Here is a 22,888-nt window from a genome sequence, read left to right as displayed (position 1 = left end):
TGAATATATCCATGTAGGGCCGCAGGGAACACTGGAGTCGATCCCAGATTATCTCAGACCAATAACAGAAATGTTTAAACATGTTTAACCCAATATTTATGTGTGATGTATTTTTACTAAGTTTTGTATGGTTGTGATGTTAAACTCAACCGTATACTTCGTAGGAAAAGCTAAATTTGTCACTTTTTAAGGTTTGATTTGACACTGAAGGCTGGAGGCAGTAGACAGCAATATTTTTAAAACAGATTTTATATGTCTGGCACTTGTGTGTGTGTGTTTGTTGTAGGTGCAAAACATGACGCAATCAATCCAAGTATTGGACCAGCGGACCCAGAGGGACCTGCAGTATGTGGTGAAGATGGAAGATCAACTCCGTGGCCTGGAGACCAAATTCAAACAGGTGGAAGAAAACCACAAACAAAACATCGCCAAGCAATACAAGGTACACATGCACGATTATACGCAAACAATGCACAGACAAAAACCAGTACATGTGGACACGCAAGGAAACAATGAAGATTGCACGCATGAATACCTTTGTAACCGTTTCGAAATGTGCATTTATTAAACATTTAATCTGGTGCTATATGTCTTAAACAAATAAAAAGAAATAAATGGATGCACATTTCGTCACAAATAAATTTGGTCACTATGCAAATATATATGCAATGACACACAGACTACCTGGCACATGCATGGAATGATGTTATTTTATTTGCACTTTTTAACACAACAGTGTGCGTGTGTGAGTTAAAGAGTCTGTGTGTGAATGTGTTAGACAGGTTAGTGAGTTAGCTCCCTGTGCTGAGTCTGTTGTTTCTTGCTTGCAGGGCTAACTATAAAGACATGATAGGAGAGCCAGAGGCCAGAAGAGGCAGGTCTAACCCACGATTGGCTGAAGTGGGCGTCAATCACGCTGTTTATGTCACGATTCTCATATTCGATACGACATTAGCTGTAAGAAACACTCCTCCCCCTTCCTTATCCAACCACCAATCAGATCTCTTCCTGCATGCTTTTCTAAAGAATTGTTACTTTTTATTTATATGATTATTTAGCTACATTGATATTATTGCTATTATGATAATTATTATAAGCATTATTATTATTATTTACATCTTTGCTAGTATTGCAAAAGTTTTTTTTTTTTGTTTTGTCACTATACATCTTTGGTTATTGGAGTAATATGCGTTTGAAGTAGAAGAATTAAACATCACTTTGTTGTACGTGAGTTGTAATTTCAGCATGTCTCCCTTCTGCTGTTGCATTCTAAACGATAACTAATAAAGTCTTTTCCCAATTGTTTACCGTGTTCAGAGCGCTTGATTTCGTTGATCAAATCTTAGTCAATTTACTGCCGTTTGGCCTCTGGACTCTCGATGGCTCTACAAACACAAAACACTATATTTACAAACATAAATCTTACAAATAAAGGTTCTTTTATCAATGTTTTATTAATTGTTAGTGTTACTGTATAGGGGTGGAGTTGGCCAAATGATTATTTGGATATAATTTTATAATATTTATACATTAGTTTAAAATTAAAGCTTTCCTATGTTATATAAAGCATGTGTACATGCATAACGGTGCAAAAGTATGTGAACAACTTTGACTATTTTAACCACACCCATTTCTGCTAACAGGTGCATTAAATGTAGCATACATTAGCCTTGCAATATAATCTTTAGTAGAATAAGGTGTACATCTTCTCATTCAGAACCACAATGTGTCTGTTCAAATATGAAATAGGGCCTGACCTCACTGATGCTCATGTCTAAATGAAAGCATCAAATCTCAGCATAGTGCTCCAACATTTTTTGGAAAGCTTCCCAGAAAGTGGATTTTAAAGGTCACCTAATATGAGAAATTAATTTTTGTGTGTACTGATAAAAATTATTATTAAAATATTTGTTATCCCGTAAAACATCAGCAGTCTTATGGGACAAGCTGTTGACTTTTTCTGAGCAAACTGATGTCACTTTGCGCAGGCCCCACCCACAACCATTCAAAGACTATTGTCCCGTACACACTGCACATTAATTCGGTTCTCACTTCACCTTTTAATGCTTAATCCTGTTCTGTACACACACAGTTCAGTAATTTACGGGACTCACAACCCCATTCTACAACCGAATTAACAAAACCGCAAAATGCAGGTAGTGACAACCGAATTTACAAAAACTGCACAGTGTGTACATGACCGAACTGAACAACTAGTAGTTAATAAAGTGTTTAAACATTCATCATAAACAGGACATGTCTCTCTTCTGAGAAAAATAAATGCTTAGAATGTGAAAAAGTCTTCTGTATGCGCGGTTCAGAAAATGACAGAGGAAGCGTTTGCTGACTATTGTTGCCAGATCTTGCACTAAAAAAACAGCGAACAAGAAAAATCCAATAATAAACCAAAATAAATCTAAATGCTTTACCTCAAAGATCAAAATATTGGGACCGGCACCACACTTTATTAACACCAAAAACTTGAAAAAGCCATAAAAGGTTAAGCGCCAAAATGGTATTTACGTACAAAAAAGACGAGGATCTGGCAACACTGCAAGACCACGCGCTCTGCGCAGTGAAGCAGCCTTACAAAAGCGTAAAATACACAACGCCAAGACGGAGGTTTATTGCAAAACACAATGCTGTTATTATTTTGGTCAAAGCTGTGAGTGATAAGCATGCAAGACGGCAGAACGTCACTATGGTTATTTCTGTGTCAATCATCACATTTTCGGGAGTGAGTCTTGTTCCGTACAGACATGAAACGAACATTTAGGGGATTCACTACTGCATTTTAATGCGGTTGTCACTCCTGAAAGTTTGCAGTGTGTACGAGACCTATGATTAGTCCTATTTTAAATATTCTTTACCAAATTCATTACCGCACGTAATTACCGCAAGGTAATTGTCATATTAACTCTTTCCCCGCCATTGACCATACTGTAAAAAAATTCAGTAGAAATTGCAGCTGGGTTGCCGGTAACTTACCGTAGATTTAAATGTATGTTTTTCACTGGCAACATTTTGTTCAAAGTTAAAGTCTTTGTCCTTACAGAGTAAAACTAAAAAAACAGTATCAAGCAAAACATTCTGTAAAACAAAATCTGAAGCAAAAAACAGAAAAAGGTTAATGATGATTTCTGGTTCCCAGAATGCTTTGCATGAGGCTGTTATTGTATAGTTTTATTCTGTAAAGATAAAGACTTGTAAATAACATAAATTTAAATCTACGGTACATTACCGCCAACCCAGCTAAAATACAATTGTAATTTCTACGGAATTTTTTTACAGTGCAGTTACCACGTCAGTAAGAAGAAAACGCTTCCGTTTTTACGGCAATCCATATTTCCGCTATTATCCACTAGGTGCTCTTACCCAACTTATAAAAAACTGAAGCATCCACTGATCCAAAAACAGTAAAAACTCTGTGTATGTTTAGATCATTGCTCTGAATCAGATCTCTAACCTTTACAAAAATGCAATTATCTCGGCTTTTTGCTCAAATTTTGGTATTTTTGAATAAACCTACCCATATTTTAGAAGTGATAAAATAAAAACAAATCAAGATACGATGAAACTTTTTTCTTTGTTTGTTTGTTTGAAAGCAGAGGTTACGTTTTTTCATTTGCTATATTTTATGTAAAAAGGGAAGGACATTTTTTTGGAAGGCATTCAATTTTTGTGAAAATCATAAAAAGCTGACGCTGACTTGCAATTTTTTTTTAAACGCTGGTGGGGCTTTTGGTATAGGTAACAGTAAACATTGACGGAAGAAGCAGCTCATTTGCATATAAAGAGACACACACAAAAACAGCACTTTTTCCTGAACATCCCCAAAAAGGGACCTTTTCAGCATGGTATAATAAGTATGGCAGTTGGACCTGAAACGTCATAGGCACATTTTGTGGACACTTGTGTCTAATGCTGAGTTTACACCAAACGCGTTTTGGGCGTCAAAATCGCGTCTACCGCGCCTAGTTTGCCGCTTGAACACTTTGAATGCATTCGCGTGTGTGGAGCGGAGTAGACGCGCGGAAAAAGCAAGCATTTGACGCGCTTCCGAGGCAAAATCCGCTTCTTGTGGGAGGGGCAACTGCTGTGCGAGTTTCTGTTTGCAAGATGACTGATGTTGATTGTGCATTTATCAAGAGAGTTACCAGTTTGTATTGGGTAACCTTACTATAGGGGGGAAATAAACGGCGCGGGTCGATAAACGTCACGTGACTCAAAAGTGAAGTGTGTATTACAACTTACCAGGTTGCCAAAAGTCCTTACTGACACTCTTCCAAGCGAGGTCCTTTTTATTCCTTTTTATTACAGGCAATATCAAGTGTTGGTTGAGTGAGTGACTCCGGGTGGGGTTGCCACCACAGCAGCAGGCAGGCTCCTGATTGGTTAACGCGGCGCGAAATTCCGCCAAAGTTCAAATTTTTCAACTCGGGCGTCAGCCGCAAATTCGCGTGGACCGAAATATTCACAAAAGCACCATTCGCGCGTACCGCGCACAACGCTCAAGCTTCACACGCGAATGAGGCGGAAACGCGTCTTCCGCTCCCGCGCCGAACGCCTCTTCCGCCTCTTCCGCGCCGCGGGACCTCCTGAGGCGCGTCAACGCGTCTGCACATTGACTTATCACTCGCGCTTCACGCCTCTACTGCGATTGGTGTAAACGCAGCATAATATTATGTCTTGAAAAACTGCCATATTAGTTGACCTTTAATATCAAATGTTGAACCAGCATTAGTGCTTGGTTGTCCACATACTTTTGGCCATGTAAGACAAAGTCAGCATACAATACATTAGTCAACTTGAAGTTGATCAAAAAAGACAAATTGGGTATTGGGTATTGGTTTTAAGACATTTTTTTTGAAAGGTTTTGATCCACTTCAAATGTGGACTAGTATAGTTTAAAAACCATAGATCTTAAGATGGTTCTCCAGTGGCTTTAAAATGGGACTTTACCAGAACCTTTATTTATAAGTGTATACAAATGAACAAACACCCTCATATACATCATCATTATAGACAGAGACCAATGTTGTCAGATTAGACAGATTGCCTATCCTCAACAACCTGAGAGGGACTTGAACTTTCCCATAATCCCGCTGTACCCGCCCGCCTCCAACCTGAGCAACTCTGTTGCGTATTTTCAGGCCATAAAAGCAAAAATGGCGGAGTTGCGGCCGCTAATTCCCGTTTTGGAGGAGTACAAAGCCGACGCCCGGCTGGTTCAGCAGTTTAAAGAGGAGGTGCAGAACCTGACGTCCAGCCTGAACCTCCTCCAGCAAGAGATGGGAGCGTATGACTACGATGACCTCCACTCGCGTGTGGTTAACCTGGAGGAAAGGCTGCGTGCATGCATGCAAAAGCTTGGTACGACACACACAGACACGCAGTAAACATATACAGAAGCTATGCACAACATCAAGTCAATGTTCCTGGACCTTCGAGGGTAAATAAATAAATGAATAGCTGAGCATGAAAATAAAACTTGTGCCATTTAATCACCTGCATCATGTCAACGTGGACCTGAGACAAAAATAAGGTACTAAAATATGACAACTGAGATATGAAAAAGCAACATCTCAGCAATAAAATTGGTTATGGGACTCTCCAGGTCACACAAACAAGATTACACATTCACCGTCTCCAAACACACACACATACAGCTGCATAAATCTCTGGTGTGTGTATCATCTCTCTCCTTCACATTGGGTTTTACAAGAGAAATGTGGGCCAGACTCAGTGTGCGATCAATTGCTTTTAAAATGAGTTCATTTATCTTTTGGTTTCAAATGCACACTTGGGTTTCATTCTTGTGTATCACTATGGAAAACATGTATTTCATATGCAGACAACTTTTATTGCTGCAAGGATTTAAACAGGGTGCATAACTTTTTAGACTTAAATGAGACCTCAGAACAGGTGTGCTGTTATATTTTATAATATTTTTTCGCAATAATAAAACCTCCAGATTTATTTTGAATTGTATAAGCACCTAGCATATTACCAGTGGTGGCTCATGACTGCTCTTCCGAGGGGTGCAAATTTAAAATATGTGTTCGCAGTGTCATGCGTGTTGCTCATGCTTTCAAAATATATGTTTGTTGCGTCATGTGAACCATGTGCATCACGTGTTTTGTCAGAATAAGTGCCTGCTGCACACGCGTCAAACCCGTTTATGATAACAGAGACACTCACGTTCACAAAATATACGCAAGACACTCCCTTAACAGGAAATTCTGATTAAACATGAGATTATGCGAGTATCTGGCAAACACGAACGTTTCTTTTATCATAAACCCTTTAGACGCGTCTGCAGCAGGCACTTATTTTGACAAGACACGTGATGCACTCGACGCGCAGAACACATATTTTGAAATTACGAACCACACACATGATGGGCTACATACATCATGTGATGAACTTCGCATCGTGCGCCCTCGAAAAAAGAAGTCACCAGCCGCCACTGCATATTACATTTACATTCGGCAGACACTTATATACAAATTGACTTACTGTATAGCACAGATGTGCCCAAACTAGGGCCAAACTTGGCCCGCAATGACCTTTAATTTGGCCCGTCATGCCACGTTAGATAAGGAAAAATGATAAATTGACGCAGATGTTCATATGGCTAATTAAACATTTTCTAAAATGTAACATTTTTTGTTTTATTTGTACATTACAAATTTTTTTATTCAAATTAAATGCAAGGAATTAAAGTAAATATATTTTTAATGTACATACATACTAAAAGGTGTATAGCATGCGTCACAAAACTCAACGAACTCAGGTACTATAGGCTAAAAATGGAGAAGTCGAGGCAGTGGAACACAGACAAAAGGAAAATTGAAAATATTTGTCAAAATGAAAATAAAACTGCATTAGTTATGCGAGTAATGTTTGCTTATTTATTTTTTTAAATATTAGAAAATTATAAATTAAGAGAATCAGGGCAATTTTAATTTTAATATAACACAGCAACATTTATTTTCGACCCACGGCCCGGTAACACTTTACAATAAGGTTCATTAGTCAACATTAGTTAATGACATTAATTAACATGAACTAATAATGAACTGCACTTATACAGCATTTATGAATCTTTGTTAATGTTAATTTCAACAATTACTAATACTTTGTTAAAATCTTGTTAACGTTAGTTAATGCACTGTGAACTAACATGAACAAACAATTAAAAGCTTTATTTCTATTAACTTACATTACCAAAGATTAATAAATACTGTTTGTTCATGTTAGTTAATACATTAAAGGTGCAGTCTGTATTTTTTAAAAGGATCTCTTGACAGAAATGCTAAATAAATACATAACTATATTATCAGGGGTGTATAAAGACCTTTCATAATAAACCATTATGTGTTTATTATCTTAGAATGGGACCTTTTTATCTACATACAAAGAGGGTCCCCTTACATGGAAGTCGCCATTTTGTGCCGCCATTTTTCTACAGAAGCCCTTAACGGACATTTTTTTTACTAAGTTGTCTCCGACGATGACATGTTTGTCCACTGGCAGCTACCGTAGCTTCTCTATGTGTTTCAAAAGCGAGGGGTGAGCAGTGGACAGAGCCGTTGGTTGCAATTCGCATCCTTACCACTAGATGCCACTAAAATTTACACACTGCACCTTTAACTAATGTTAACTAATGAACCTTATTGTAAAGTGTTACCCACGGCCCTCAGTCAGGTTTGATTTTTGGCCCTTGGTAGGAAAAATGTGTGCACCCCTTATAGTGCATTCAAGCTAAAGATATTGGCGATATGTGTGTTCCCTGTGGACCAAACACGTGTTGTTTTACGCTGCTTATGTAATGCTCTACCAATAAAGCTATGGGAACAGTTACCCTAACAACCACACAGTAACTAAAAACCGCAACACCTTAGCAACCACATAATAATGCCTTGGCAACCACTCAGAACACAACAGTATAGTGGAAGATGTTTTGCACAGGCAAACATTTACAATGTAATGACGATTTACCTTAAAGAATTATCAAGCCCTGACTGCTACTTTGATACAATCAAATGTGTTATATATTGTGTGAGATGGATATTTTCTCTTTTGTTGCTACAGAAATGCAAATAGGATGTGTGAAACAGGGCTTAAGTCTAAATATAGACGTGTAATAATTTAGCCTAAATCTCTCTGCAGACCCCAGATTAGAGCAAGGTGTTTTATTCTGAGTAATCTCAAAACACATAACAGACCCGCAGGATAAAACCACATATTGCTCATCAGATAATATAAGGTTAAATTTGTATATTTTATTAAATTAATATATAGCATTTTTCACAATATGCATTGTTACAAAGTAAATTTAAATAACTATATATTTTGAAATAAACATTATAAATATTTATATAATATAGATTGAACAAGTGCATTCAACAGCTGTCCCCCATTTGAATTTTTACTAAATTAAAAAATATATATATTTCAAAATATTTTTCTTTAGAAACTTAATCCTGTTTTTATTTACATTTTTCAACCCCTCCTCTCCATCCACCACATCATCTAGACAGCCATTTACATCATCAAATAAGTAACCAATGAATAAAGTGTATTTTCTTACTGAATATTCAGCGTCACAAAGACCAGCTAAAACCAGCCTAAGCTGGTCTCCTTGCCTGGTTTTAGCTGATTAAGCTGGCGGCTTTAGAGGGTTTTTGGGTACTTTTTACCTGGTCAGGATTGAAGACCAGTTGGCCCACCAGCTAAAGGCTGGTTTAGGCTGGTTTTAGCTGGTCTTTTCAGTAGGAATCGTAAACTAAAGTAGGTTTCATGTTGACTTCAAGAGAAAGGTGAGAAAAACAAATGTTATTGGGTTTTGTGAGTGAATTTAATTTAAAGGTTTAAGGGGCGGTTTCCCGGACCAGGATTAGCTTAATCCAGGACTAGGCCTTAGTTTAATTAGGAAATACAACTAGTTTTAACAAACATGCCTTACTAAAAACATTACCTGTGTGCATTTTGAGGTAAAACAAAGGGCACTGATGTAGTTTAATATATGTAAGTGCAAGTTGTTTTCAGTTTGGACAGCTCTTTAAAGTGTTTAAGTCTAGGACTTGTCTAATCCCTGTCCGGGAAACCGCCCCTATATGACACAACCTTCATTAAAATTTAAGGTTATGACCTGACTTCAATGTTAACAAAGTGATGTGTATTTAATTTAGAGAGACTATAACGTTAAATCATTAAACTCATTTGTATTTTTGGTATGTGCGTGATTTGTTCTCCAGCATGCGGGAAGCTTACCGGCATTAGTGACGCAATCACCATTAAAGCATCCGGCTCCCGGTTCGGATCCTGGATGACAGACCCACTTGCTCCTGAAGGAGACACAAGGGTGAGTCTAAACGCACAACCAAGAACCTACACTAAGAATTTTTTTTTTAAATGGTCACTGGGGCAGTACCACTTATAAATATTAAAAATTATTGGTACTAAAATGTACTATTGAGGTACTTATATGCACCAATATCATATGTACTATTATGAACTCTTTAGGTACAAAGGTGTACTACTGCTCCAGTAACATAAGGACCATTTTGTCTGACTTTTTGTTTGAAGCTTTTAAATGTGTATATAGTTTTCAAAGATTTAATTAAATGAATTTAGATTGAAAGCTGTACAGTTCTTGATCCAAACAAGCATGTAGGATTTCTTCATTTAAAGCTTATTAACATGCACAAACAGTTGCGTATTTAATGTCTGCAGTTACACCCTGAGGATACAGCAGATTTATGTTAAACGTATATGCACTGAAAAGCAAAGCTCAAGGCCGAGCTGTCACTAATGCAAAAACAGGGAACAATAACAGTCACATATAGTATTCTTATGTGCACGGACATTTTTTGTGATAATGCATTAAAACAAAGGGATATAATATTAAAAATACTCTGGGGAGAAGACTTTACATATTAAAGCAATAATATTCATATCACAGTCATAGACGGAGGATGAATCAACTCCAGGGTAAGGCTAAAAAGTGTTTTTTGAATTCCACTTCGCATTAATTTTATTGTTTTTCTTTATAAACACGAGCTAGAATCACTTGATTGGCACTTATTTTTTGCAGCGTCGAGCTTTAAACGCAGTGTCAAGCTCATCAGTCAGTTCTAGAACAGTGGACCAATAAGAAAAGCCTGAAGGCGGGGCATGCATTGCAGGTTTTCTTTCAGGCATCCTCCCTTTTGTTCTGCGCTTTTAACACAATTCACGAAAACAGCTATGTATTCATAAACTAATGTTAATTTAAAAATAAATCAGGCATAGTAGTGTATGGGTGATTTGGCATGGCAACCAATAATGATAAATACCCATTGCCTTACCTAAGTAGCAAAATCTGCGTTTGGACCTCGCATCATATTTGTTAATGATGTCTTTGATGTTTAATGTTGGCTGTTGTTATGTCGACTGCAAACTTAAATTTGACGTGTTGTTCTGATTGGTAAAACATGAAGTATTGGTCTTAAAATATGTGGGTGTGTCCATAATCGTAAATTATTAAAATGTTGGCTGCCTGCAAAAGCTAATACTAACCTAAGCTCATTACCCCGCATTTTTTAAGCAGCCCAGTCTCACGAAATTTCGTTATATAGTCACGTTTTTTTTATTCTTTTTTCGTGATATTATCACGAATTTCCGCGTTTTTTCATGTTCGTATAACGAATTCCTGTTTTCGTGTGATTATCACGTATTGGTTACTCAACTGTTTTGTCCTTTTTTCTTACCATTGTCAATTCGGTTTAGGGTTAGATTTACATAAAATGACATCCCTAACAAAACCCAACTCTAACCCTAACGCCAGGCGACAATTAAAAAAATAAATCAGAAAAATAGTATAAACCAATATATAAAGTGACATCAAATCTAACCCTAAAACGAAGCGACAATGGGTTAAAAATAGGAAAAAGCAGTTGAGTAACCAATATGTGATAATATACACAAATTTACGATCATGAAAAAATGCAGAAATTTGTGACAATATCACGAAAAAAAAAAAGTGACTATATCACGAAACCTCTGTAGTTTTTAAGCGTGTATCGGATATGTGTCATAAAATATAAATTTGATAATTTTTAATATGAATACATTTTTAATTAACGTAATCACAATTAGATTTAAAAATGCTATCATTTATTAATTGTACAGATTTTGTCTATGAAAAAATATGAAAAATAATAACATCTTAATTTTTTTGCCACTTGACACAGCATTCAATTACGTTTCCCACAGCTGCTCTGTTGCTGATTTACTGTGCGTTCACACCAGACGCGGCAAAGGCGGCAAAAACGCGCTGTACGTGTGTAGTTGGACGCTTGAACATTTTGAGTTTACTTGATTCATTCGCGCATGAAAGCGCTGTGTGAAATTCTAGTTATTTGAGACATTCACGCGAATATTCGCGTTATGGGAGGGGCTTCTGCGACTCTGCTCCCTTCCTGTAATCACGCCACTACTAGAGCAAACTCCTGATTGGTTAATGTAGCGTGAATATCTGCCAAAGTTCAGATTTTTCAACTCACGTGTTTCCCGTGGCAACACTGTAACACGCCATTTGCACTGCGCATTCCCTTCCATTCGTGAATACAGCACCACAGGATGCCTATTGCGTCTTCACAATGTAAATCACTCGTGCTTGCCGCCTCTTCCGCATCTGGTGTGAACGCACAGTTAGAGCCGGCCAGGATTTTTCATTGTTTGGATTTTGGGATGTTTTGACCAACAGCTGTGAGCAGTATTTTTATGTAAAAGCAACAGAAACAGTTGCCTTTCAAATAGTGATATGCGTGAATTTTTTTACAGCAATTCGAAACTTAATCACTAATCACTTCGTCCATGGCCAGAGGAAGAGTAAGCCTTTCCTAGCCTTACACATGTTTCGCCCATGGTAGCATTTCTGTGGCATGCTGTACATCTGATTCCGACAGACAATAATTTCATCCGCTCACACAAGCAGGATTCAGAGCCCATAACCTTGAGGTTAATGGATTGTGATTTATGCTGTTGTATAGTGGTTAAAGATCAAAGGTTAAGGTTTAAACCCCACAAGGGTTGATCTATGAGCTGTCACCACTGAACAAGATCCTGACTGTTCCAAGGGGAATGTTCTTATAATAAATCGACTAGTAGTGGAATTAAAGTGTTTGGAACTGTAAAAGACAAATTAGTCGTTAGCATCCCGACGCTGCATGCCGCATATGGAGCAACTGTTGGACATTTCTGAGCGATCAAAATTCAGTTTTCAGTTCTTAAAGCTGCTTTCAACTCAGGTGGACGAAGCTGAGTTACCAGGTGAAGTTCTCATGGGTGGCTATTATGAATATCAATGCACAGAGACCATTAGTAGAGACCAACTACTGAGCTTAGTTTATAAACTTTTTAAAAAAATAAAAAAATTCATAAATGGTCATTTTCAGGCTGAATGATTTCATAAAGAACCTTTAACATCCACAGAACGTTTTGTTGCACTAAAGGTCCTTTGTAGTGGATCAAGTTTCTGCAGACTATAAAAGGCAAAAAAAAATGAAATGGTTTTTTGATCCTTAGGTTCTTTGGGTCAGTGCTTCTCAACTTCAGTATTCAAGACCCCCCTCCCAGAATTTCTCCCAGTAAAAAACCCTGTTGTATGTCCAAATTCATAGTATTCGGCGAAAAGTACCCGGATAACTATTTCACCCAAGATTTTGAAGTGTGCATTTGGTAGACACTTTACTATACTCACATGCAGTAGCGGAGTGGCCATCGGGAGAGTCGGGACATTTCCCGGTGGGCAGGTAGTGTTTTGAGGCTGCGAGGGCCGGTCTGATAATGGATAATAGTTATACATTGCAAGTTATATAACAACCCCGTCTGGCGGCCTGATGTGCGGCCGCTTCCCGCTGGTCAAACTGTGCAGCCTCTTTGCTCAACACAGTAGGCTATATAAAAGGGCTCAACCTTTTCACCAGGTCCAACCATCTTTAGGATTTTTAAAAAATATAGGGGGATTATTGAACGGCCCCTCTCCAAATTGCATAGCCTGTCGGCCTTTGATGTGAAAAGCCGCATCGCCGAATACCTGTTTATTTCAGAACATATGCGGTCGGATTGATCCATCAAGCGGAGACTATTTGATAGAAAGTGTGGATTAAGGATGTTTAAAATCTCTAGCCTTGTGGTCAGTACTTGAATGGATAAAATCAGCACATTTGCAAAGGTTTATCTCTATATGGCTATATATCATAAATACAATTTAGAAGGGTAATTTTGCAGTATCACATTTTATATTTCCTACTATTAGATTTCTATTAGATTTCCAAAATAATAGACGAGAGTATTCAACTTGAATATAAATATCCTGACAACATTATTATTTCTCAAAACTTTGACAAAAATTATTTTCAAATGAATCTGTATTCTTACAGTTATTCAAAGATGCACACATTATTCCAGATATGATTTGAATATTAGACGAGATAATATAACGGCAATTAACGTCTCATATGCCATTAAATATCCACATAACTTAATATAACCATAGATATGTATAAGGCTAGATGGCTCGTCCGCGCTGCTGGCCAATTGAGTGCAACGTCCGCATTTTGGCGGCCATCTTACTACAGGGCGCTCGCTCACTCGTAGCATTGAGTTTTAATGATGCAGGTACTTTTAAATGACCATAACTTGCTTAATTTTTTACCGATTTTCAAACGGTTTGGTTTGTTATAAACGTCAAAGATGTACCTATGACACTGCATACCTATACTAAAAATAAAAAATAAATTCATGAAACATGTTAAAGCATCCAGAATTATAGCCACGTTAATAACGTTTGTAAAAACCCAAACCGTTTGAAAATCGGTAGAAAATTGAGCAAGTTATGGTCATTTAAAAGTACCTGCACCATTAAACTCAATGCTACGAGTGAGCGAGCGTCCTGTCGTAAGATGGCCGCCAGGTGATGCCGTTAGGGACTCCGCCTTGAGCCATCTAGCCTTTATATACATATCTATGAATATAACAGCATAATGAAATTAATAAAAAGACAAGGAAGCCGGATTGGCATGTAAATTGTATTATTATTAGTGGGAAAAAAGCAATATTACTGAAATAAACTCTGAGGTAATGCGCCAAACACGTTAAAATAAATAAGCAATAACCGTGGAAAAAAACATTATTATCTCTCAAAACTTTATATGACAAAAATTATATTTAAAGGAAATATTCTTACAGTTATTCAAAGATACACAAATTATTCCATATTACTCCGTTTATGAGCACATTCATCTCTGATCTCGCTCTGTTATGTAATAGCTGATTGAGGTGCGCATCTCCGTCTTTCAACCAGGTATCATTTTGTATAGTTACTCATTTAGGAAAATTAGCCATGATTTAATGATTTTATTAATATTATGAAAATTATTATTTTTTTTTTTTTTTGGGCAAATTGATTACGATTTGTATTACCCTAGTTTTACTACAAATAGGTTATGAGACATTTTTTTAGCACGGAGGGCCGGTGGGATACGAAATTTCCCGGTAGATTTTTTGGTCCCACTCCGCCCCTGCTCACATGAGCCCCCGGAAGAGGAGTTACCCAACAAAGAAGAAGGAGGAAAGGTGTCGTCATAATCGGAAACGCTGTAAAGCAGTAACGGGGCTCTATTCAAATGTAAATACGTAAGGAAAACAGCTGGTTAAATTCGCTTGTTTAATATCATCTAAGTTTATGGCTTACCTGTGTTTACAAAAGCTGTCATTGGGGCGGTATCCATTTAAAAAGTACACATTTGTACCTAAAAATACCTACATATCTGGTACTTCATAGGTACCTAAATCTAAATGGTACCACCCCAGTGACATGTTTTGTATCTTTTGTATCTTTTTGCACTCCTGCTACACTGAAAAAAAATTATTAATTGAATTTAATCAATTTTTTTAAGGTAAGTGGTTGCAATCAATTTATTTAAGCTACATTTAAACAAAAAAGATTAGTAACGTAAAATAAAATATAAAACTTTTGTTTAAATGTAGCTTAAATAAATTGATTGCAACCACTTACCTTAAAAAAATTGATTAAATTCAATGAATCATTTTTTTCAGTGTAGATATATGATAAGCACTACACACAAAAACACATAAACCCAAAATATCCATTAAAACCGAAGCTTTAACAAGCTCAAGTTTCTCTTCCTCTCGTTCTGTTTTTCTCACACTTTGGGTTGGATGCTCCTGTTGTAAAAGATTGATGAGACTGTAGGCTGTATGAGATGGGCAGAATGTGTGTGTGTGTTGTGCAAGTATGGTAGAGAACAATGAGAAATATCCCAGTGAGAATTACTTTTGGCTCTTTAAATATAACCTGCTGTAGTTTCATGTTAGTCCCAGAGATACCAAGCTGAGAAGGTTCGAATCAAAACTTGGTCTGTATTTGAGACCAAAAATGTTGGAGATAACAAGATTGAGCACTACTATTACTATGAATAGGGGACAATGCAATGTTTTTTTGTTTTAAAAGGTTTGGGAGGAGCTTAAACATTCAGTTCCTGTCAATCATCCTGAGACCCTATTTAAGCGAGTCTCCACGCCTTCCCAGTGACAAGGCCGATCTTCCTCCCCAAATCTCCTCCTTTGTTTTGCTCATTCCTCTCGCGGCACATGGGGAGGTTTGGATATGGACTTTGGGCTTGAGCCGAGCCTCGGGTTCGAGCTCCCTCCGAGGGATCATTCAATAGACTGAATACTAGTGATGGGGACGAGAACGCCTATGCCAAGTCCGAGTCAAGACCAAGTCATTGAAAGATCAAGACCGAGTCGAGTCCGAGTCCATTGGTTTATAAATAGAATTGAGTCCGAGTCGAGGCAGAGTCCTTTAGGAGTCGAGACCAAGACCATAAAAACATGTCAGTTTTCACATTCATGATTTAATATCACCCCAGTTCATAATCAACATTTAGGCCAACAGACTAAGCTAGATTGGGAATCGTTTAGAGGAGCACACTGCAAAAAATGATTTTCAAGAATTTTTTTATTTTTGTCTTGTTTTCAGTAAAAATATCTAAAAAATCTTAAATAAAGATGCTTTTTCTAAATGAGCAAAACGATTCAAGAAAATAAGTATAGTTTTTAGACCAAAAATATCAAATTTAAGGGATTTTGTGCATAAAACAAGCAAAACAATCTGCCAATGGGGTAAGCAAAAAAATCTTGAACATTTTTCTTAAACACTAAACATTAAATTCAAGAAAAATTAGCTTACCCCATTGGCAGATTTTGTTTGCTTGTTTTATGTACAAAATCACTTAAATTTGATATTTTTGGTCTACAAACTAAACTTATTTTCTAGAGTAGGAAACGCATCTTAATTTAAGAATTTTTAGATATTTTTACTAAAAACAAGACAAAAATACAAATAATTTTTTTCTTGAAAATCATTTTTTGCAGTGCAGTCTTAACATCTTAATATAGACTATGCTTTTATTTTAATTAAAAAACTCCCTACCACATGCATCATCTTCTGCCTATTTTTCTAGAGATAAATAAACAGCTCTGATGGCTGTATCTTTGCATTGGACCATGGGATGTCATTTTCAAATAATGACCGTCAACATTGCATTTAGTTATTATTGTTATGTGTTATGTGCAGTGTTGGGGGTAAGGCATTACAAGTAACGTGCATTACGTAATAATATTACTTTTCTGAAGTAACGAGTAAAGTAATGCATTACTTTTAAAATGTACACATTAATATTCAAGTTACTTTTTTAAAAAAGTAATGTGAGTTACTTTCAGTAAAAAAAATAATTTGATTTAAAAATAATAATATGCTGAATTAAACTGAACGTAGTCATGTAGAATTACGCAAACTCTATGCGTGCGCGCCTGAGCGAGAACAGTTTAGAAACAGATGTGGCAGGCCAGAGCTCAACATTTTTGTTATGGAAATATGCAATTTCTGAATGCAGAACTTCTCAGTCATACACCTGCAAGGCCTGAAAAGATCAAGCCTCAGCAAAGTAAGAAAAAGTAACGCAAAAGTAACTTAAAAGTAATGTAATTATTACGTTCCATGAAAAGTAACTAAGTAACGCAATTAGTTACTTTTTTGGGGAGTAACTTAATATTGTAATGCATTACTTTTAAAAGTAACTTTCCCCAACACTGGTTATGTGTTGTTTTTTATATGAACCTAAAATAATGCGTTGGTCTCGAGGACTCGGTCTGAAATTACGAGTCCCACTGTGGTCCAAGACCAAGTCAAGACCGAGTCTTTGAAGAAACAAGTCCAAGAGAAGTCCAAGAAAGCAGAAATCGGTCCCGAGACCGGACTCGAGTACTACATCACTACTGAATGCGCAGGCGAACTAGTGAACTGTAGTAAAACCATGGCTAATTTTTGTAAGGGTTTTAACTAAAACAACATCGCATAAAGGTGATTCTGGCACATTTCGAACTTAAGAAACGAAAGTTATGGTACGGTTGAGGCCATGTTCAATTGCATTTTGTGTAATTGTAAACATGGCCGCCTATAGTGGCGCGACTTACCTAAAGGGACTTTGTTGAGACCTTGTGACCCGGCCTCTGCTGTCAAATATTAATGCAAAGTTGGCTGTGAGATGAGTTATTTCTTTTATTTACTGACCATAATGGTTTTGGCAACACTCAGGAGATACAATGGCACTGATAGCTTTCGATAGCAAGCATTCAGCTGCTGTTGGCCAGAGCTGAGTGGGAACTTTAGTTTTTCACATCTGTGCAATGCTATGAATCAGTTTGAATTGTGAAAAGCTCTGTTAAAAAAATTGAATAAATTGAAACATTCAATGAAACTGAATTCTGCACGAATATAATAAATAAATGAAATTCACAAAGTGTAGACTTCCCTTAAGTACTACAAAACAACAAAATACTGTAGTCAGATGTGTTTACGTGTGTGCGCTGTATATAAAGTAGATGTTGTGCCTTGTGCCTCCTATAGTGAGCACACAGATTTCCCACTGGGACTCTGGAATATTCCATAAGCGTGACTACTCCATTTCCATTCTACCCCTCCCAGTCGGAGAAAGAGAAGCTTTAGCCATGCTGGGAAGTCTCAACGGAGAGTCAGCTTTTATCCGGAATGATGTGGAATTATCCCCATAGGGTTCATAATGCCTGGCACACAGCATCATCCTGGCTGTCAGTTTTTAGTGTCTGCATTCTGCCACATTCTCCGGTATCCAATTTAATTAAGACGCCATTGACGGTCTGCTGTAGTTTACTGAACGTGTCCCTGCTGTGCTGGCAGATTCTTGCAAAAACAAAAATATTAAGATGCCAGCATAAGATAAATAAAGAGCAACTGACCTAGTTAGTTAGCATTGAAGAATGATTAAGCGGTCGGGGGTTGTTGCAGAAGTTTAATGGGAGTTCACAAAGTTGGCTTTTGGATACTTTTATATCAAATTTTATATTCTTTCATTGTTCTTTTTATACAGTTCACATTGATCCAAAGCAGCTTTATAGGTGATGGCATGAAAAGAATTTGAATCGATTCGCTAAAACGGCCAGTTCGAAAGAAAATTTTATTTATGTGACTTTCTCTCTTGCTTTTCCAGGTGTGGTACATGGACGGTTACCATAACAACCGCTTTGTCCGGGAATATAAATCGTTGGCAGACTTCATGACGTCGGATAATTTCACCTCTCATCGGCTGCCTCACCCCTGGTCCGGAACGGGTCAGGTGGTCTACAACGGCTCCATCTACTTCAACAAATTCCAGAGTAACACGATCATAAAATTCGACTTCAAGACCTCCACTATCAGTAGGTCACAGCGTCTGGACAACGCCGGCTTCAGCAACACTTACCACTACGCCTGGGGCGGTCACTCGGACATCGATCTCATGGTGGACGAGGGCGGTCTGTGGGCCGTGTACGCCACCAATCAGAACGCAGGAAATATTGTCATCAGCAAGCTCCACCCGATTACCCTGCACGTCATACAATCCTGGACGACCAATCACCCGAGGCGCAGCGCCGGAGAGTCGTTTATGATTTGCGGAACGTTGTACGTAACCAACGGCTATTCGGGGCCGACAAAAGTCTACTACGCGTACCACACCAACTCCTCCACGTACGAGTACATCGATATCGTTCTGCAGAACAAATACGCCCACATATCCATGCTGGACTACAATCCGCGAGATCGCGCGCTGTACGGCTGGAACAATGGACATCAGGTCCTCTACAACGTCACGCTTTTCCATCTCATCCGCTCCGAGCAGTTATAACCGTGGAGATTTGGAAAACTAATAATGGTGGATTGGATTGACACTTTGGGATTTAGTTAAAGGAACCTAAAAAGAGACCTCAACTTTTCCAAGACGATCCTTCGGAATGTTCTTTCATAAAAATGTTATGCTGAATAAAAAACAAAAGCTATAGACATGCGAATGACCGAATCTAAACCATGAACAGATGCCAAAAATAACAACAAATACATAAAGCCACGCCTTTCTTTTTTACATACAGTAAGAACGTCTCTCTTTGTAGAAGATTGTTTCCAGTAGCACCAAAAAGATGTTCGTCCATGCTTTCTTTGCATAACAGTGAAGGATGGGAACAATGGAGTTACTGACTAATAGTCAAAATGGAAAATTCAATCCGTTCCTCATTAACCAAGTATGTGCAGGAATATCGTTGGTGCTTCTTTCGTCGAACTAACACGGACAGTTAGCAGTCTGTCCGATATCACAGTCAAACTTATGTGTGCTTTGCAGAGCTAACATCTTTAGATATTGAAAATTAAATAAAAAGTGATTGCCTGAAGGCGCTGACTGTTGAAAGCTCTGTTGTTGTTGTTGTTGTTCAAAGGACTTTCCTAAGATTTTACTTGAACTTCTCTGTGATTAAGGTCTCTAGACACGGCCACATGGTCACACCATATCATAATATTTTATGATGACCTACTGTATGTAGCAAAGATCAGACCAAAGTGTGCTATTGAAGTCAATATGAAATCATGAAAGCCAAAGCCATTTTTTACGGAGCCCCTAAGTGGACGTGGAGAAAAAATTAAATAAAGTTCAGTTTCGCGTGCGCACGTGAAACTATCGCATTTAGTTTTGCGTGCGCACATGAAACTTCCGCTTTCACATGTGCAGGCGACAGTTTCACGTGCACACCCAATAGTTTCACGTGCGCACGCAAAACTAAACTTAAAAAAAACTTCTGCTTTCACATGCGCACGCGACAGTTTCATATGCGCACCCAATAGTTTCACGGCGCACACAAAACTAAACTTTAAACAAACTTCTGCTTTCACATGCGCACGCGACAGTTTCATATGCGCACCCAATAGTTTCACGGCGCACACAGAACTAAACTTTAAACAAACTTCTGCTTTCACATGCGCACGCGACAGTTTCATGTGCGCACCCAATAGTTTCACTTGCGCATGCGAAACTATCTTAAAAAAAACTTCCGCTTTCATGTGCGCACGCGAAATTTAAAGAAAAAAAATTCTGCACATCAAGGTTTCGCGTGAGCACATGAAACTAAACTTTAGATTTTTTTACTCCAATGTCACCTTAGGGGCTCTGTAATTTCATAGTCCCACTTTAGGAAATATGTCCGTAATTTTACGTATTTCCGCGTAAAAACGGAACATCACACAAAAAATGGTGGGCGTGGCATGTGTTTTCCACTGTGAATTGATTAGAAAAGTATACGTTTCATTCAGAATTGGAACTCACAGCAGACTGACAAGTTGGAGGGGGCGGGATTAACAGTTGCTCCGCCCATGCCGTCTAGCTGACATCATCAGAGAAGGACCGCCACAAGAGGGCAAAAATACATTTTTTAGATCTTGATTAGTTTATGAGGGCACATACATTAAAAAATTATGATCCACACGAATAAATTGTTTATAATGAGCACTGCAATATTCTATTACAAAATAAAAATGGTCAGTTTTGATTTCATGGGGACTTTAAAATATATTCACTTCTCTTAATACTTTCTAAAATAAGTTTCCTTTTTGGCAGATGCCACAAATCCCGCTACTTTTTCCGACCCCTTCAACCAGAATTCCCAGTGGATAAATTCAGCCCCCCAGCATTTCATGTTGACTTTAAATATTCTGTGGTGAGAATTTCACCCATTAAGGAAGTGACCCACTGTTTGTAAATAGCGTACAAGCCGTTTAACAGATGTGTGAGATGTTTCTGACAGAGGGTTCAGGTAAAATCAAAGTTTTGTCTCTGTGTTGGTGATTGTGAAATGTTTTTTCTTTGCATGAACAGTTTCGACATGCGCTCAAAGGAATGTTGACCTTTATGATGCTGTATATGACTGATGCAGGATCAGGGCTGTGGGTGGGGGTAAACAGAAAGATTGGGTTGGTTGTTAAAAAAATGCTTGATTCGATCTTGTTTGTTCTGAGTAGCTTATTTCTAAACTCCCATTTTTGATTTTTGTAGATTTATAGTTTGATGTATTTTTGTAATATAATACCGTATGCTTGAGTGAAGCTTCAATGTTCTTGTTTTAGTTTGATGGCACTAGAAAAGCATTTCTCTAACAAATTAAAAAACATTATGATATCAGAATGTAAACACTTTACAATAAGGTTGTATTTGTTAACAAGAATTAACAATGAGCAATATTTAGATTTACATTTATGCATTTTGCAGATGCTTAGATGCAAAGTGAATTACAGTCCGTTACAAGGTATACATTTTCATCAGTATGTGCGTTCCCTGGGTTCAAACCTATGACCTTTTACGCTGCAAACGCAATGCTCGAGGGTTGTCAAAAGAGTAATCGCGATTAATCGCATACAAAATAAAAGTTTGTTTACATAATATTTGTTTGTAATTATTATGTATTTATAAATAGACACATATGTATACATTTAAGAAAAAAATATTTATGTATATTTTTATTTATTTATTTATTTATTTATATATAATATAAAATATATCAAAATCTGAATATATATATATATATATATATATATATATATATATATATATATATATATATATATATATATATATATATATATATATATATATATATATATATATATATATATATATAAATAATTACACACAATGCACACACATTTATTATGCAAACACAAACTTTTATTTTGTATGCGATTAATCACAATTAATCTTTTGACAGCCCTACAACACTTTACCACTTCGCTGGAGCAAATACAACAAATAAAACTATTCATGTAGTTCATTGTGCTTCATGTAGTTCATTAACTAATATTACAACCATTCATTTTTAAAATGTACTAGCAAATGTTAAAAGTAACATGAACTAAGATTAATAAATGCTGGCAAAGTATTTGTTCATGTTAGCAAATGTATTAACTAGTGTTAACAAATACAACCTTATTGTAAAGTATTACCAACATCTCTAAGAGAATTTAGAGGGCATCAAAAATATGATTATGAAAATGTGATGCAGGCATTATAATAAGCTCAAACTGTCTTATAAAGCGAATTAGCGAAAGGCTAATATCAGCTTTCATTCTTTTTGCGCTTAGCTGGATGTGTGTTGTGTCTGTAAATCGATGATTCTTACCAATAAACAAAGGATCAATCCTAATGTCATCCTTAATTCATGTCTGAGCGTTTCATACTCAAATCTTTCCTGGTTGCTGATACTATAAATATATATATTGTCTCTCGTGTAGAATGCTGGTTTATCCCCTTCTTCAAGATGTTAACAAGATTTAAAAGCTAGGTTTGGTTAGTGCACTGTATGGAGCCTGGAGTTGGTTAATCTCTGCTTTTAGCGGAGGAGCTCTGAGTGAGTTTATGAATGCGTGGATGAATGATGAAAACAATCTTACCATCATATCTGCTTATGTAACTGCTCT

The 22,888-nt window shown here is 37.1% G+C and overlaps 1 protein-coding gene across 2 annotated transcripts in view; it reads left to right on the top strand.

The window, feature by feature from the left end:
• The window catches only part of olfm1b (olfactomedin 1b), a 43,111-nt gene extending 21,989 nt beyond the window's left edge, over positions 1-21,122 (top strand). For both annotated transcript variants that reach the window (XM_055179933.2, XM_055179932.2), the window contains exons 3-6: positions 287-442; positions 5,154-5,373; positions 9,264-9,370; positions 18,606-21,122. In XM_055179933.2, the coding sequence (XP_055035908.1) occupies positions 287-442; positions 5,154-5,373; positions 9,264-9,370; positions 18,606-19,280 (1,158 nt within the window). In that variant the 3' untranslated portion in view covers positions 19,281-21,122. The remainder of the gene's footprint in view (positions 1-286; positions 443-5,153; positions 5,374-9,263; positions 9,371-18,605) is intronic.
• The last annotated feature ends 1,766 nt before the right edge of the window (positions 21,123-22,888 follow it).

Source organism: Misgurnus anguillicaudatus, chromosome 9 (assembly GCF_027580225.2).
Source record: "Misgurnus anguillicaudatus chromosome 9, ASM2758022v2, whole genome shotgun sequence".
NCBI classification, from domain to species: domain Eukaryota; kingdom Metazoa; phylum Chordata; class Actinopteri; order Cypriniformes; family Cobitidae; genus Misgurnus; species Misgurnus anguillicaudatus.
Note: the sequence above shows the minus strand (reverse complement) of the source record. Positions and strands in the feature narration are given on the sequence as shown.